The sequence below is a fragment of the Gossypium raimondii genome, chromosome 12, assembly GCF_025698545.1.
Source record: "Gossypium raimondii isolate GPD5lz chromosome 12, ASM2569854v1, whole genome shotgun sequence".
In the NCBI taxonomy this organism is placed as follows: Eukaryota; Viridiplantae; Streptophyta; class Magnoliopsida; order Malvales; family Malvaceae; genus Gossypium; species Gossypium raimondii.
Genome location: NC_068576.1, coordinates 56,921,660 through 56,939,616, shown reverse-complemented (window position 1 = coordinate 56,939,616; position 17,957 = coordinate 56,921,660). Strand labels below are relative to the sequence as shown.

Sequence of the window (17,957 nt, the reverse complement as noted above, 5' to 3'; positions counted from 1 at the left end):
GGACTGGTATTTGCATAACATGATAAGAATTGTTGTAGCCATTTTGTTTGAATTCATCCATTGTTTATTATCCCTCGTTTTTATTTAGATTACTGAATTGTATATTTTACATTATATATTGTTATTCAATCGTGTTTCCTTTGTAAGAGTTGTATTTTATTAAAGCACTATGATCATTTTATTTCATATTTCCTAAAAAGGCTTGGTGTTCATAAGTTCTTGAGAGAATTGTGCCCTAACTTACTGGGCTTCAATTCTTCTCGATGAATTTAGGTAATCAAGTGTACATTTTATCGAAACCATACCACTTTTAAAAATAAAATTTTTAAGATTTCAAAATGTTGGATCCTAACTTACTGGATATGACATTTTGTATCTCGATTTAAAAAAAAAAATAAAGGCAATATTTGGTGTTTAGGAATTTCGAGGAAATCAAACCCTAACTTACTGGGTTTTGATTTTCTCATTTGATCCAAATAATCAAATATACTTCTCAAAATGCATAGTTTTTAAAAGTCAAAAGATAAACTTAATTTTGAGGATTTGAAATGTTGCACTCTAACTTATTGAGTGTGGCAATTTATTCCTTTGAAATAAGTGAGCCTTATCATTCAATCCATTTTATTCAAGATAAAAGGATTGTATTTTAAAATCTTTTCAAAATTTCGACATTAAGACATTAAACAATCAATTCGGTACCAATTTTGGGCGTCACGAGGGTGCTAACCCTTCCTCGTACGTAACCGACTCCCGAACCTGTTTTCTCAAAATTCGCAGACCTAAAATCATTTTTTAATGGTGAACCGATCACACCTCAATAAAAGATCAGTGGCGACTCCCATTCCCATTTTATTTTCAAAAGTCGATCTCCATTTTTCAAAATTTAAAAATGATTTCGACACATTGAATATTAATAAAGAAAAAATAATAGAGTGAGCCACAAATTATATCCATTTTATATAATCAAACACTATATAATTTTACAGCTTTTGAATAAATTAGAATTACACGAGTAAAGATAACTTGGTAGATATTTAAATTTTTTAATTATAAATATATAAATAAATTTTACTTGGATCTTAAATCCCAAGCATCATTTTTCACATGTTTTGGACTAATTTGGCTGCAATATTTTCAAATGAATTCTTTTGGGCCTGACTTGTTAAAATTTTTGAGTAAATTACATTTAAGGTCACTAAATTATTAGTAAGTTTATATTTTGTTTACTCAATTTCAAAAAGTTACCAAATTATCATTAAATTATTTGAAAGTTTTCATTTAAGTCATTGGATTGTTAAAGTCGCGATTGTATAACCTTATTTGTTTGCACTGCTTACACCAATTGAAAGCTCCCATTGCCCTTCTCTTCTACAATTTATTTTTTTCCTTATAAACAATTTTAAATGTTACGAATCTCCAGCCCAAAATTTAAACAACTTTCTTTTCCGATCCCCAACATTGATCGTTAGATTGATTTGGATCTAAGTTATGTTCTTCTACTCATCGATGGGTATTGATCCAGCGTATCAGTCGTTGAATACCACTTGGAACTCACTAGCCAGATTTTTTTATAAAAAAAAAAAACTTAACAACTAATGATTTAAATAAAAACTTTTGAATAATTTAATGATTATTTTGTAACATTTTAAAGTTAAGTGATCAAAACGTTAGCTTTTACTTATTTTGAAATCGATGGAATTATTTAATTTGACTCATTTGATTTATGTCATTAATATTTTAATGCTTTTACTTATTTTAAAATCGATGGAATTATTTAATTTGACTCATTTGATTTATGTCATTAATATTTTAATTTTAATTTAAGAAAGTTAAAATGTCGAAAATTTTAAAACTTTAACAAGTCAAATTTAAGTAAATTATTATAATTCAAGCTTAAAAATTTACTCCCTAAACCATAAATTCAAATCTCATGTTACTGATTTATTTAATGTGCATATATATCCAAAATTTCCTTTTACAACTTTTGCAACAAAAGCATAGCTGGAAATTGCAATTTAAAATAATAACTGATGGGTTCTTTTCTTCGATATTTAAAATAAATTTAAAATTTAAAGTTAACATTATTGAAAGATTTTGATCTGAAAAATGTTAAATTCAGACAGTAAAATGAATAAAAACACTATCGGCAACTTACTAGAAAACCTGGAAGGTTCTTCTTCTACATGTAATGGTTTTGTTCACCTATTGTAATAATCAAGGAATACAGCTAAATCCCACAAGTGTATTCTTAAGTATATTTGGTCTTTTTTAAGTCAATGGACATTTAACCCATGTTGTAATAAAGTTGGTAATAAACTCAGTAGTATCTCACCCCCACTTGTGCTGAGATCTTCAAATGATAATTTATACAATAAAAACATGTCTCCAAAATTTCTCCCAACTCTTTTTCTTCAACACAGCAGCATCTCTGTCAAGGCCAATGATGAACCATTTTGGACAACACCATGTTCCACAAATGATTACATCTTATATATATAAATTGAAAGGGCAAGAATATTCCCACTGGTTCTCAATAAATAGGTTCATGAATCTCATCTTAGATTTTTCCTCTCTTTAACTAAAAAATTTTCTGGTTTATCTTTTTCGAGCAAAAATATAGATACACACATACATGAATCTTCTTCAAGCTTTGTTTGTTTCTATGTTTCTTCAATGTGGCCAATCAAAAATAAGAAAAAAAGTAAATCAATTTCAATTACAGTTTTTCAATAATTGAGATGAGAACAAACATGTTCTTTCTTTTTTGCAGAAGTTATACCAAACATGAAATCAAATGTGAAACAAAATTTCCCTAATATCTGTCCAACATGCTAAATCTCCTCTTTGTCTCCCCAAGAAAATTGAAATTATATAATTAGGATAATATAATTTTTGATCCCTGAATTTGATAATTAAGTTTATTTTGGTACTTGTATTTTTTTTTTTGGGTAACTTTAGCTCTTGAACTTAACAATTAAATCCATTTTGGTCTTTAAACTTGAAAAATTAATATATATATATATATATATATATAAATTTTCAGGTGATAATGGTATGATCTCAGAGTGTCGCATTCAGTGTTTTAATAACCAGACTGGTGGTTAAATAAGTCAAACCACTAGTTCTTCATTCAACCTGTTTAATCGGTTCAATTGTCAGATCAATAATAATTACAAATTTATAAAATATAAAAAAACAAAAATAAATTATTAGTCTCGTTCAACATGTTCAATTATCGATTTTCCAATTTCAAGCAGTTTTTGAATTAATTAGTTCAACCCTTTATTCGGACCATTACTTTCAATCCAATTTTGTTTCAGTAATGCTAATCACATCATCAAATCTTGATAGAATTTAAATTTAGGGACAAAAATGAATCTAATTACCAAATTTAAGGATAAAAGTGGAAAAAAGTATAAGTATCAAATTGCCTATATAATTATTAAAGTCAAAATGGAAAATAAAATCCATGTTGAAGTTTAAGACCAGATGATTGAAATGTCCTTCCACTGCCATGATTATTTTTGCATGTGCTTTTAGAAAAAAAAAATGGTTCTTCCCCATGGTTTTGTTTATAAAAGCATATGCCAACCATGTATTTGTGATACTGCCTCAACCAAAGTGATAAGCAGGCAATAATGGGGAAAAATAGTACTGTTTCATACAAAATGAAACTTGTTCTAGCATTAGTTACATTGCAATTATGCTTTTCAGGGTTCCATATTGTGTCAAGGGTTGCACTTAATATTGGTGTTAGCAAAGTAGTTTATCCTGTTTATAGAAATATCATTGCTTTGCTTTTGTTGAGTCCCTTTGCTTATTTCTTGGAAAAGTAAGCCCTTGTTATATAAACTTTTTTGCTTATTGAATAGTTCACAATAGTACAGTATTTAATGTTCATCAATTAATTACTTTCAGGAAAGAAAGACCACCCCTTACTTTTTCATTGCTGGTTCAGTTCTTCCTTTTGGCATTACTGGGGTAAGATGAAAACACTAGCTACCATAATAGGCGCTCTTCATTGTTTATGAGCTTATTATATATATGTATATATGTTTATATAGTCTATGTTACTTCAGAATAACAGCAAACCAGGGATTTTACATTTTGGGTTTATATTATGCATCTCCAACATTGGCTTCAGCAATGCAAAACTCAGTTCCTGCAATTACTTTTCTTGCGGCTTCAGCTCTAAGGTATGTATGTATGTATGTATGTATGTATATATGTATGGTCTCATAAGAACAATGGTAATGTTTTTTTCTTGTTTCTTTTTTTTTTTTTTCTTTTTTTGCAGACTTGAGCAAATAAATATTGCAAGAAAAGATGGATTGGCTAAAGTGTTGGGAACCATTGTAAGTGTAGGAGGTGCCACTGTAATTACTCTCTATAAAGGTCCCATTCTATTACACCAATCAAACAATATGCAGAATTGGACTTTGGGATGCATTTACCTCCTCGGCCACTGCTTATCCTGGGCTGGTTGGTTGGTTTTTCAGGTTATAGTCGTCTATACAATCCATCTATACATGCATGATATATATATATACACATATATAGGGTTAAATCATTTTTTAAGGCCTGAACTTGGCAACTATTCTCACCTGAGGCCTAAACTTTTTTTTTGTCCAAGTTTGGCCTTGAACTTAGCAATTGTTCTCACATTGGAGTTTGAACTTTTTCTTTTTCCAAGTCAGTTCATGATATTTCCTTGAAAACCTTATAGTTCAGGCCACAATGTGGGAACAATTGTCAAGTTTAGGCCCCAATATGGGAACAATTGTCAAGTTCAGGGACTAACCTGAACAAAAAAAGTTCAAGCCCCAATGTAGGAACAGTTGCCTAGTTCAGACCTGATTTAACTCTCTCACACACACACATATATATATGTAGTATATGATCATTGAAGTTGGCAGGTTTTCCTTGTTGAATTGCAGGCACCTGTATTGAAGAAGTATCCAGCAAAACTCACACTCACTTCATTCACATGCTTTTTTGGACTAATCCAGTTCCTGGTTATAGCAGCATTTGTGGAAACAGATTTCAATAATTGGAAAATCCAATCAATGGAAGAGCTTTTCACTATTCTATATGCTGTATGTACATGTATTTCCCAGTGTTTTGCGTGATCTGAAACATATACATAAATATCTTCTGTTTCACGTAATGTTATTGTATGTGTGTGTGTGTTTTGTCAGGGAATAGTGGCATCTGGTATAGTGTTTTCTCTTCAGACATGGTGTATCCACAAAGTTGGCCCTGTTTTTGTTGCCATCTTCCAGCCGTTACAGATGCTTTTAGTCGCGATCATGGCGTTCGTAATCCTCGGCGACAAATTATACTCTGGATGGTATGAAAAAAAAAAAGGGAACTAGCTAAGTTAGCTATGCATTGATCATGGCATATTTTTCACTTATATATTCTTTTTTTGGTCCTTGTAGTGTATTTGGTGCAGTTCTGATAGTGGTAGGCCTTTATTTGGTACTATGGGGTAAAACTGAGGAGAAAAAAATTGGAAATATAGCCATTGATGAAGACACATTGAAGCAACATCTTCTTATTGACCCTGAAATTGGAGATCATATACAAGATGAAAGAAATAAATCATAAATGTATCGAGGAAAGCATGGGACTCAAACATGGCGATGAATCTATGATATTCGAACATGTGATCTCAAAGTTCCTAGTCTGTCAACCTTACTATTGAGCCAAGTGCTTGTTGACAATGGCTTTTGTATAGGGCAAAACTGCTACAAATTTCAGCATTTTAAACATTCTACATAGTGTATAAGCAAATCTTTATTTGCTTTTAGTTGAATTTATTTCCCTGTGTATACCATATGAAAATGTGTTTGCTCCCAAGGAATGGCAACTTTAGAGGCTAAAATTTAGCCACTTTCATATGGTAAAATTTGATGTTATTGTTGGAAAGCGAAGGAGTAATGTACTTGACACCGTATAATTGCTGAAGTTTGGCCTAATTGAAATATGTGCTTTAAACTTTCAGTCCATCAAGCTTGAGCTTGGGTCTAATTTTTTCTTTTAAAATGGGTATTCATTTGACCCATTAACATCTCTATTTTTAAATCTCAATAATTTTTTGCTTTTACGCCGGAGGGTAAATCCATCAATGTTGCTGTAATTGTATTAACAAGATTGAGGTTTTAAGACTAAAGTAGATTTGAGTCTCACCCCTTTGAACAATATATATGGGCTAGGTAGCTAATTGAGCCAAGACTAATATTTCGAGCTCAAATAGTTGGCTCAATTAACTAGCTAGTCCATAAATAATGCTCATAGGGTGGGACTTGAATCTAATTGGCCTTAAAACCTCAATCTTGTCAACACAACTAAGGCTTCATTGATGGATTTACCATTTAAAAACAAAAAATTATTGAGATTTGGAAGTATAAGTGTTTATGGATAAGGTCAAGGTCCATTCTAAAAAAAGAATTCAGGCTTGAGTTCAAGCCCGATTCACCCAGGCATACCCTAAATGACCTTTTTCATTTATATCTGTAAACTCAATGTTGAGGGTTAAAGTTACTATTATGTCAATTTAAAAGTTGTCATCGTTAATTAGCTTGTGACAAAAAATTAAATAAAATTGAATAGTTGGATGACCATTTTGTAACTTTTCATAATTTGATTATCAAAAACAAAATTTACTAATAGTTAGGTGACTACTAGTGTAGTTTATCCAAAAAATTAAATCACCAATGGGCTTCACGTTTTCATGATTTTGAAAATTAACCCAAACAAATTATTGAGCCCAAATATCAACATTAGACCCCAAATGAATGATGAATTTCTTTTTTAAGACTGGGTTTTTGATAATACAAATGTTTATTTAAAAAACAAAAAAAATTTATCCCCAATAAAAAATATATATGATTCTATTTCACTCTTTACACTTCTTTAATCACTATACATTGAAGAAAAATGATTGAATATAGTTTATAATAACTTACTCATGTAAAAGCTCAATAGCTCTTGACAAAATGGGTCTAAATCTATGTATATCAAGCTTCACATTTTGTTGCTGTAAATACACTGCCTTAAATGCATCCCAACCCTGTTTTGCAATTGCACCTGGATTCCTTATAACTTCATGGTAGGGTGGATATTGTTGAATCAATGTACTCTCTTCTGTTTTAATTTTATATTCCAAATACCTTAAGTTCATGCCCTTCGATGGTTCTTCGAAATCGGTTCGTGCTAACCATTCGAACCCACCGATGGGTACGATTTGGATTAAGATTGCGTTGCTTGGGAGAAAAACCATGTTGGTTAACCCAGCACCGTGGACACCCATCATTACATCACAAGCGTTTATGGTTTCAGCTACTTTTGCTACGTTTGAATCGGTCTCTGCGATGGTTACCTTGTAGCCTAAGGTTCTTGCCATTGTCGCGATTGCTTTTGTGTTGGTGAAGGCTCGTGTTTTTTTCCTTGAAAGGATGAGGAGACGAGGTCGTTTTTTTCGATTGTTGTTGGTTAGTTTTACAGCGGTGGTTTTTTTCAATGAGTACGTTGTTCTAAGGAATTGTCGAAATTCTTTCATGGAATGAGGTGATCTCGATGGATCGATGGTTAGTTCTTTAGGGTCGCGTTTTAGGCCGATGATCACGGTTGGGAAACAATGGACTTGTTGTTCATTATCAATGTCGATTGGGTCGTAATGGGAAAGATTTCGTAGTATGGTCTTGAACTTGTTGATCCACCATGGGTTCTTGTTGGTGATAAGAAACTTCACTTCTCCGTTAAACCGTCGAGATGTTAGATAAAGAGGAATAATGATATCGGTGTAGTCATGGAAATTGTTCCCCGCATATCCGCCAAGCGAAAAAACAACAGCCGGAACTCCATGGTACCGATTGCATTGATGCACTCCGTTGTCACCATCCTTTACCCCGGTTTTCACCCTCCATTTTGTTACATGACTCAAAGCCTCGCGATCTCCTTTTCGAGCATACGGACCGATAATCCATGAACTATTTTCAGTCATCATACCAACTTGCAAAACCGTAGAGGATTTCCCATTGATCCTTATATCTCCATTCATCTCACAAAACTCTGTTCTTCCTTCAATATTGCAAATTGGCTCTATTATTTTCTCTGGTACGCCACCTAATCAATCAAAATTAAAAAAAAAAATATTTGTCAGAATCACTAACAATCCTAAGTTTTCAACATGGGTTTTAAATTTTGTTGAGCGTGGGTTGACTATTTCGGGAGAAGTCTTCGAACTCTTCTCAATTGAACAGTCGACCGGTCTTTCAACAACTGAAAGTATTGTCTTCATGTTGAGGTGTTATCCCCAGCCACCGTGGAAAGCCACGGAGGGGAGTACCTCAGTTGGTAGAAATATGACTTGAAAGGTTTGGGAGAAGTGTTAATATACGGTGTGTGAATAATAATGAAGTCCATTGAGTACAGGTCAACTTGAACCATCAACCTGAGGCTTGGCCTACCACTTAGGTTAGTGGTTCGAGTCACCTTACTCTCAAGTAGCTCAATAATTATTCACACGCTCTATACTAATATCTCCATCAATCGAGACACCCCTTCCGTGAATCATACACGGCTCTCCGTGAAGGTTAGGGACAAAACTCCAAGACAGAGACAATACTTTCGATTGTTGAGGGACTGATTGACTATCCAACAATCAACACTTCAAAAACTTCTCCTGAAAGAGTTGACTCACCCTCAACACATCCACAAAACATACACTTACCCTGTCCTTGTTGAGAACTGCTTCCATTGTTGATCTCTAACACTGGCATCAACCTTGTATCATTCCGTATTACACCATTAGTGTAATTGAATCCCAACGTCTTAGAACTGCTCGTACTGGAACCGATCGTGTAATTTCTCGACGTTGAACTCATATTACTCGAACCGTCACTAACCATTTCAACGGTGGCATTAAAGCTAATTACAACATTACTAAAAAATGTTGCATTAGAGCTGATTGTATCATTGGCCCTTACCATCTTCAAACCATCATTGATTGATAGTCTCTTATTTACAGTTAAAGGACCCAAATAAGGCTTGAAGACAGTGGAGAAGCTCAATGCAATAAGAAAACAAGCTAGAAATGCTCCATATCCTAACTTTTTCTGGTCATATCGACTAAAGCTTCTAGCAAATATTGTATCGTACCTAATTTTCTCACCCATTTTTTTTCCACTCTGCAAACTTTAACTGCGTTCAACTTTTATATATATATGGATATGAAGATGAAAGGAAGGGATGTGAAGACATTTTCAAAAGGCGGCGAATCAAAGGTTGGGGATACTATATTTTGAAGGACAATAATGGAGGATTCTTTTGGGGAATTATTGCTCCCCACGATATTTTTTTGGTTATATTTCTATAGTGAGACAAACAATCTATATTGTAATGTAATTTTGAGAGTTTGTATATATGAGCAGAGTACTATTGAGGGGTAGATTCTTTTTGGAGAAGTCTTCAAAATATTATCCTTTTACAGATTAATATTGTCTTTGTGTCGAGTTGAGATATTGTCTCTTAACTCTAATGAGAGCCCAAGTGCCTGAAGAAGATGCAAGAGGCCTAGGCTCACAAGATGGAAGCACCTTACCAAAATGACAATTCGTGGTGCACTACCTACCTACAAATGGGATGTGGATATCCTCGCTTGATGCTAGGACTTCAACCAGAGGCGAATCTAAAATTTTTTTTAGTGGGTTTGAAATAAAATTATAAATTTTTTAGAAGTTAAAATATAATTTTGTCATTTATTAATTTATGATTTCATCATTTTTAAAGGGATTAAATAAAAAAATTATTTTTTATGGGGGCTAAAGTAAAATTTTACCATATATTAATTTAAAATTTCATATTTAAGGACTAAATTGAAAATTTTTCATTTTGAGTGCCTGCCCCCTTAAATTCACTTTAGCATCCACGTTTGACGCCACCTACTAAGAGGTTCGTGCATTGTCGCATACTTGCTCATTGATGCAATTTAAGGGCTTGGGCTAAAATCCTACCAAATGTGGATATTCATGTCCCCTTGATAGATGGTTGTGCACCACACAGTCTTTTTCGACAAGACAATCCTGCTCTAGCTTAACCTAGAAACAATACCAACTTGTTAAAGTTAAAGGGTTTTATTAGTGAAATAGCTCCTAAACTATATCTCAAATTTCAAGTCAGTCCTTAAAGTTTTATTTTTTATTTTGTCAAAAGAATAAAATAGATAATTTAGAAATCAATTCTTAAAGAAAACGTTAAAAACCAAATTGGGAATCTGATATATTCAAACTACCATATATTTTTTTATTTTGTTAGTTGTTGATCTTATAGCCAGTCAATGGACTGCACATCGAAGGGCATCCAACCAACTAAAAATAATAAAAATTTTCTAAGGTAGGAGAGTTTCAAAATTTTAGAGACACCAAATATGTTGAATTTTTTAAGGGTAGATTAAGACATGTTAACAATCTCTTTTTTTTATTACATGTTAACAATCTGTCACTTTGGTCATGGTTGGATGCATGATGAATGTAAGGAGTAGGAGAAAGCTTGAATTAAAATTTTGCTGTCTCTTGTTGAAGAATATATATACGTGTCTTTTATTTAATTATATAATAAAATTTTAATTAGTTAAGGGTTAGCTAAATTAGATGAAAAAATAAAAATAAAGGAGTTGTTAAGGATTGCTTTCACAATAATACAACCACCCTTGGATTTTGTATTACCTAAAATCCCTTCATTAAAATAATTTCATTATTAATTATTATTATTATTATTCTCTCTCTTTTATACTCTTTTCATAATAATTTTGGCATATATATGTTAAATAAACTGTTTTGTGTTTACGTTTTGAGGGTTATTTGTTTTTAGATTTTTCGGGGTTTAATTTTTTATCTCCATCTTTTGTACTCTTTATTCTTTTGCCATTATAGTAAAATTATATTTACCCATAGTTTTTTTTTATCCTCCTTGGAGGGGTTTTTCCGCGTTAAATTTGTATGTCTAATTTCTCAATTTATTCCGCTATTTTTTGTTACTTGTTGCTTAATTGAATTCATCTTAACATAAATAAATTTCATCGGATTTTTATGTCTCGTGGCAAATTTAATACCCATTGGGGAATATTTCAACAAGTAAAGTCAAATATGGACTGTATTATATGCTATATGTTAAAAAATATAATCATATGAATTTTTAAAATAAAGGTTACAAATTAAGATAATTTTGTAATATAATATGAGAGGAGAAATTAGTTTAATATTATTAGTTTTGACTTATATCCTCTTCCTTTATATATGATTTTTATATATTTTTATATTTCTACATTTCATGATTATTGTACCCATGCGAATAATTAGTTTATCGTCGAAGAATAACATTGATTTTTAAGTCCGGAATGATTATAGTTTTTGGATAGAATTTGAGGTCAAGAATAATGTTGGATATTTTGATTGTAGCTGTGTAGATAATAGAGCCTCTCGCAATGAGCGACAATTCTTGTTGGGGATGTTATGGATCAACTGTTTCTTTTTTTACCAATTCAGCTTTTATTTTTTTTCTGATGAGAGACTTGCGTCTTATAAAATGTTATGAAACTTTAGATAAATGTAGAGTTTAATTGTAATTAGAAGTATTAATGTGCCAGGCCAATTCAAAGTTTGTAAATTATTTTGATTAAAATTACGTCTCGTAATTGCATTATACGTGATAGTGTTAGAAATAACAATAAAAGGAACATGAAAACAACTATCACATCAAAATTTGGTATGAAAATCACCTCTCCATATTGTAATTGTTAAACAAATAACTTAAGCTTGGGTTAAAATCCATCCGTTACTTTTTTTCATTTATTAAATATATGATTTATGTAAACTCACCCATTAAATACGATAATTAATTTGTGAATAGTAATTAAATATGTATTTAATATTAATGGATAAAAAAGTAATTTGAGCTAAGATTATATACATACATGTATTTAATTACTCAGAGAGATTATTGTTGGATGAAAATGAAAATTTAATAAAATATATAAAAATATTCCTTTCAAAAATAGAGATATATATTCATACAACTATAAGGATGAATTAAATCAATATAAGATATAAAACAATAAAGAATCTAGACAAAACTCATACATGCATGGCATATGTATGCGATGAGACTGAAAACTCACACATTATACACATAATGAAATTCAAACCTAAATGTTCAAAAACCCAAAGCAATGGTGAATACAAGGGGCAAGCACCCCTCCCTCAAATATAATCAAATTATAAATTACGCTTTGACCTCTTAAAAATAAAAGAAATTATGTTTAGTCCCTTCAGAAATAATGAAATTATAAAAAATATATATATTTACGAATTTTGACATCTCAAAAATTTATAATTTAATTTTCACCTAAAATTTTGACCCAAAAACAATATATTAAAGATTAATATTTTGAATTAGTGATTGAAGTTGATGTTGAATTTATGGAGTCAAACTTTAAACAACACTACATGCTAATCCAACTAGGCTTGACCCAACACACTCTATTAGTAGGCCTTTTATTGGAATCACATGCAGTGGTTTATGATAAAGTCTTCACATGAAAATACTTAGTTCTAAAACGAAATTTAGAAAGTTGCTATCAGCTACTATAAAGAATTAGGGTTAATTTCATCAAATGTCATTAAATTATCACACATGTTTCAGATTGATTCTTAAACTTCAAACCGTACTAATATTATATCAGGGAGCATCACGTGAAACATATTTAAAACACATAAATCAAATTATGAACACGCGTACCTATTGCATGAACAACTTGATTCTAACATGTTAAAAAATAGATAACATAAACAAATTTATTAGAGTTGTTTTTCTTAACACGTCATATCCAAATTGTATATGACTTAAATACACACGTATTTAAAATTTGATTCACATTGCTAGGTACTAATAATCTCCAAAACCTTGGGAATTAGCATTCAGGCATTTGGAATCCTCTTAACAAATAAACATTACCATTGTTGAGCTGTGCAACATGGCCAGCAAAACTAAGCATAGTCTCCACATATGCATCTCTCCATTTCCTCAATGGCACCTTCACTTTGCCTTTGATCATCCCCTTCCGACGACGCTCCCCCAACATCAAAACCGTCTCATTTTCGTCATCACCGTGGCGGCTAGTACCCCTAGTGGAGGCAACTCGTTTAAGCTTGTGGTACTTTTTCCTCTTCATGTACCTCTTCATGCTCAAACAAATCGGAACTTTAGCAGCTTCTATGTTTAGCATGAAAGAGATTATGGTAGATAAGGGCATTATGCGAAATGAGAAGAATATAAGTAAATTGAACTGTGGGGGGCTATAATTAAAATGTATCAATGAAATGAATTGCAAAGTAGATGAAATTTTGGACCTAATTTTATCAACAAAAAGGGGGTTTTCAAGTGTAGTGACTTAAAAGCTATTAATGGGCTTGATACAACTTTTAAAGTCATTGTTTTAGGTTATGAAACACGTTATCACTAGAGTTCTTTAAATACATAGTTTATTTTCATCGGCTAAAATGCCAAATAATTCCTCTCAAAATAATTAAAATTTTAATTAAGCTGTTCCTCAAAAAGTGCAATAAATTGTTTCCTCTAAATCATGATTGGTACCCAATTGAATCTTTAAATTTATTTTTCTATCGAAGTCCTTGGCGAGCGGTTAAGTGCTAACGTGGCACCTAACATTAAAAAAATAATGACAGAGAACCAGTTGATGTGAAAAAATGATGACGTGGAGGGATTAATTAATTTTTTAAACATGACAGAACTTGATTGGATTATAAAAAATTAACAATATAAATCTGTCAGACTCAAATCTAAATTGGTTCAAACTCAAAACTAATCCGAACCAAAATGTTCTAAACATAAAATGATAAGAATTCAAAATGACTTGATTTAAAATCAAAATCACTTGAAATTTTAAGAATAAACTTATTCACAAGAAATATATATCTATTGTAATTTTTTTTTAGGGCGGATAAAGTACAAACTACCCCCAACTAATAGCATTAAATTTTTTACAACCAATTTAGAAATTTGGGCTACAATTGCATTCCCTGATCATTGGGATGCTTCAATTACAAGATTGAATTTAATTGCAAAATAATCCTTTGCCTTGGGGACCATCAATAGTAAGGTTTTTAGGAATAATAATCAATCATAATTTATAGCTAGGGCCTCACTCTTCCAAATAATTAAGTTCACATATGTCTCAAGTTTTGTAATTACTTTTTTACTATATTTAAATTTAAAATGGAATTATAATTACATTCTAGGCATTGATATCAAAATACAAAATTTTGATAATGCTTTTTACTTACAAAAATGCATTATAATTCTCGTGGGTCATTATTATTAATAAAGGCAGGTGTGGTTGGGTGTAGATTTGCAGAATAGGAAATGCAATGAGCATGCCTAATCATTATCTATGTATGTAGTGACTGCTTTTACCATTCATTTATATCCAAATTGCATTTCAGGCTGTTTCCATCATTTCTGTTTATATCCATTTTTATTTCTGCCAAAAAAAACAACTAATCATTTTAAAATTAATTCCTGCACATGAATACTTATATATATCCACGTGTGTATATATGAAAAAATTTAAAAACATTTAAAATTCAAATTGGCGGACCAACAAATCGATCGCACCTGTTATTTAATTTAAAAAATATTTACCTTGATATTGATAACTATGAAAATAATAATAATAATAGGTGGGAAGGTGGAAAAGAACAAGTGTAAAAGGAAGATAGGGGTTTGCCAAAAGTGAGATCATGATTGCAAACAACAACGGATGCCATGGAAGGCGTGAAGATTTAAAGTGCAATTATAGGCCCATGCTATTATTTCAAGCAGTCCAACTTTTTACTTTAAAATTAGATTTTGTTTTAGCAGTCCAATTATATAAACTTGTTGATATCCAAATACGGGTTTCACGGTTCGCTCGAAATATTTATTTTAATTTCTAAAAATATTTTTCAAAAATTGTAAAATTATGTATAGTCTATAGCCATACAGCACTTTGACGAGCTCATCTCTCGTGTTATGGTAGACTTACTATTTGGGTAAAAGAAATCATAATTTTTGAAGATGTAATAAAAACAAAAATAATTTTATTACTTAACAATTTATTTGTGTCGGTAAAATTGAGATTCTAAAATTCCATTTATTTGTGTCGGTAAAATTGAGATTCTAAAATTCCAATGCACCTAAGTTCAAATCCTTAAAAATAATTATTTGATTTTATTTTAAAATTAAATTACTTAGAGGATCTTCCAATAACATTCAATGGGTTAAAATTTTGAACCACCAGATATCAGTAAAAACTTGAATAATATAAATTATTTACTATACATAAATCCACATTTAATTAAATAAGAAAATACTGAGAGACGTTTAATAAAATTATTTAATGGACCATTAAAAACTTTTTACCTGCAGTAAAAAAAAGGAATTCAAGAAAGAAAAGTAATAATTGCAGTAAATAATTGCAATGAGGAGTTAATCATAGCATCAGAATTCATGCCTTGGTTGTGGCATGTACATATCATCATTAAAGCCCAATATCAGTACGGATTTTTAAATTTTTCTTTTAAAATGAACCATTGGACTGAATTGATCTGAATAAAAATTAGCGGTGTATTTTCTGAAAATGACCTAAGATATAATGTTTTGTCAAAAGGAATTAATAAATTAAGAGGAGAGTTTAATAAGGTTAAAAGTACATGTACTTTTTATACATTTAAAATTTAGTCCTTCTATTTTTGTTTTAAGAAATTTAAGCCTTTTAATTTTTTGTTTGAAAACGTAAGTTTAATTGTTAAATTCAATTTCATTACGTCTTTTCTTTTGTTACATGACTATTAAAGTAAGTATTTTTTAAAATTTTAAAATATCAAATCAATGAATTTGATAGAAGAATTTTAATGATAATTGAAACTGAATTTTGAAATCTAAAAACAAATATACAAAGAATACAAGGACTTGAAAATAAAAAAAGTGATTATGATCTTATCAACTTTAATTATAAACAATGTGGACAGAAAATTATGACTACCACGTACCATGTTTAATTTGTATTTTTGTAAAGCTTAATGTCAAATTTTTTCTCATAAACTATATATCATTGATAATCATTTAAATTAAATTAAATTAAATTAAAATGTTGATATTGTTTTAGTAAAATATAAATCCAAAATTTCTTTTATCATTGTGTAAGTGTAACCAATGTTTATAAGATGATAATAATTGCATGATTTATTTTCATTTTCGGGAAGATGACCGCTAATCAATAAGTTACAATTTAATGTTCAATAAGAACATGAAATCTGATTAATATAAATTAGGTTAAGAACATAAATCTTTTTTCACAACAATAGACTCACGTTATTGAAATAATTAATCATTACAGAGACTAACGATACATAATAATTTTGCCATAGCTTCACTAGGAGAGCTCGACCTTATGGCCTCGCTTAAGCATCACACTCAATAAACCCACACAATAATCTACAAAATATTGGCAAAGGTTCCTAACGACATTTTCAATCCATCATATCCAGCAAACACTTTTGTTTAATCCCTTCACAACTCCTAAAATGCCTCCAGTTGACACACTTCGCCCTATCATTGTACTCAAGGAGAGGGAACTCCGCTGCTGCGACCCACACCCACACCCAACCCCTATCCCTTATACCTCATCACTGAGGTAAAATGACAAAAGAGACCTACTGCTTAATCTGCTTAACTATCCATCCTACATATTCCAAAACCTCTAAGTTTAATGATCCTTCACATCTCTTTGCACCTCTCATGGTGTGAACTGTCTCTATTGTAAAATTTAATATCTTATGTAATAATCATTTTTATTGTAATTATTTTCTACACTTCTCATGATGTTACTGTAAATTAAACATGATGTTTTATATAAAAATAATTTTAAAATCCTCCAATTTCGCAGGACATGTTAGCATATAAGACATGTGGTTTCTTATCGACAAGACAAGGGAAAAACCTCATTTCGGTGGCTATCCTTGTCAAATTTATCTGTTAACTTTTGACTCTATGCCAAAAAAGCTTATGCTAAAATACAGTGTCATTTTCATTAATTCCGCACCATATTGTGGACAACTTGATCAACACTGTGGGTGAAATTGGAATGGTAATAGAAAAATAGAATAGCTATACATTCATGAAATCATTTGATGGTTGTTTTTGTCAGATAAAGTGAACTGAAATCATTAGGTCAAGTAGTTTTCACTTGTATGCTTAGATTTCACACCTTCATTTTATTTAGGCATTTTCTTCGTTTAGTAAACCCCACCGATTTAATCATAAAAATAAGTGGGCCAAAACTGAATGTATATTTCACATTCCCCCCCCCCCCTTTTTCTCTCTCTAAATGCTACATGAAAATTGCAATTTGCCACTATTTTCCATCTTAAATTTCCATTTTCACCCAACACCCTCCACCCTATAAATTACAAAGGACACCCACCATACCTCCCATAGCAAAAACATCAAAGCTATATACACATAGAGAGTGAAAAAACACAAGAACAAAGGGCATCATCATCATGAAGAAGGCATCCTATACGGCGGTATTCTCAGCGGCAGCAGTGGTGGTCCTCCTCCTACTGGCAGAAGCAAAGGTGTCAGTGGCTGTAACATGTAGCCCAACACAGCTGAGCTCATGTGTGAGTGCCATAACATCATCATCTCCACCATCAAAGTTATGTTGCAGTAAGATCAAAGAGCAAAAGCCTTGCCTTTGCCAATATCTGAAGAACCCTAATCTCAAGAAATTCATTAATACCCCAAATGCAAGGAAAGTTGCTAGCACTTGTGGTACTCCCTTCCCTAAATGCTAAAAGAAAAAACTCAAGTTGTGCTGTGGTATAATATCTTTG

At 31.3% G+C, this 17,957-nt stretch overlaps 2 protein-coding genes across 2 annotated transcripts; one reads left to right on the top strand and one right to left on the bottom strand.

Annotated features, from left to right (window-relative positions):
• The first annotated feature begins 3,628 nt into the window (after positions 1–3,628).
• Positions 3,629–5,822, top strand: LOC105765647 (WAT1-related protein At3g18200). The gene is made up of 7 exons (XM_012584850.2): positions 3,629–3,832; positions 3,919–3,981; positions 4,080–4,196; positions 4,298–4,499; positions 4,938–5,096; positions 5,199–5,350; positions 5,442–5,822. The coding sequence occupies exons 1-7, from the start codon at positions 3,639–3,641 to the stop codon at positions 5,608–5,610; spliced, it is 1,056 nt and encodes a 351-aa protein (XP_012440304.1). The 5' UTR covers positions 3,629–3,638; the 3' UTR covers positions 5,611–5,822.
• Positions 5,823–6,928: 1,106 nt separating this feature from the next.
• Positions 6,929–9,220, bottom strand: LOC105765646 (hypothetical protein). Its single transcript, XM_012584849.2, has 2 exons — positions 8,738–9,220; positions 6,929–8,130 (listed from the first exon to the last, which is right to left on the bottom strand). The coding sequence occupies exons 1-2, from the start codon at positions 9,180–9,182 to the stop codon at positions 6,968–6,970; spliced, it is 1,608 nt and encodes a 535-aa protein (XP_012440303.1). The 5' UTR covers positions 9,183–9,220; the 3' UTR covers positions 6,929–6,967.
• Between the last annotated feature and the right edge of the window lie 8,737 nt (positions 9,221–17,957).

Coding starts and splice junctions, on each gene's coding strand:
- LOC105765646 (XM_012584849.2), bottom strand. CDS start 9,182: ATGGGTGAGAAAATTAGGTACGATACAATATTTGCTAGAAGCTTTAGT. Junction 8,131..8,737: donor CAGTTCTCAACAAGGACAGG/GTAAGTGTATGT, acceptor TTGATTGATTAG/GTGGCGTACCAGAGAAAATA.
- LOC105765647 (XM_012584850.2), top strand. CDS start 3,639: ATGGGGAAAAATAGTACTGTTTCATACAAAATGAAACTTGTTCTAGCA. Junction 3,982..4,079: donor TTCCTTTTGGCATTACTGGG/GTAAGATGAAAA, acceptor ATGTTACTTCAG/AATAACAGCAAACCAGGGAT. Junction 4,500..4,937: donor CTGGTTGGTTGGTTTTTCAG/GTTATAGTCGTC, acceptor GTTGAATTGCAG/GCACCTGTATTGAAGAAGTA.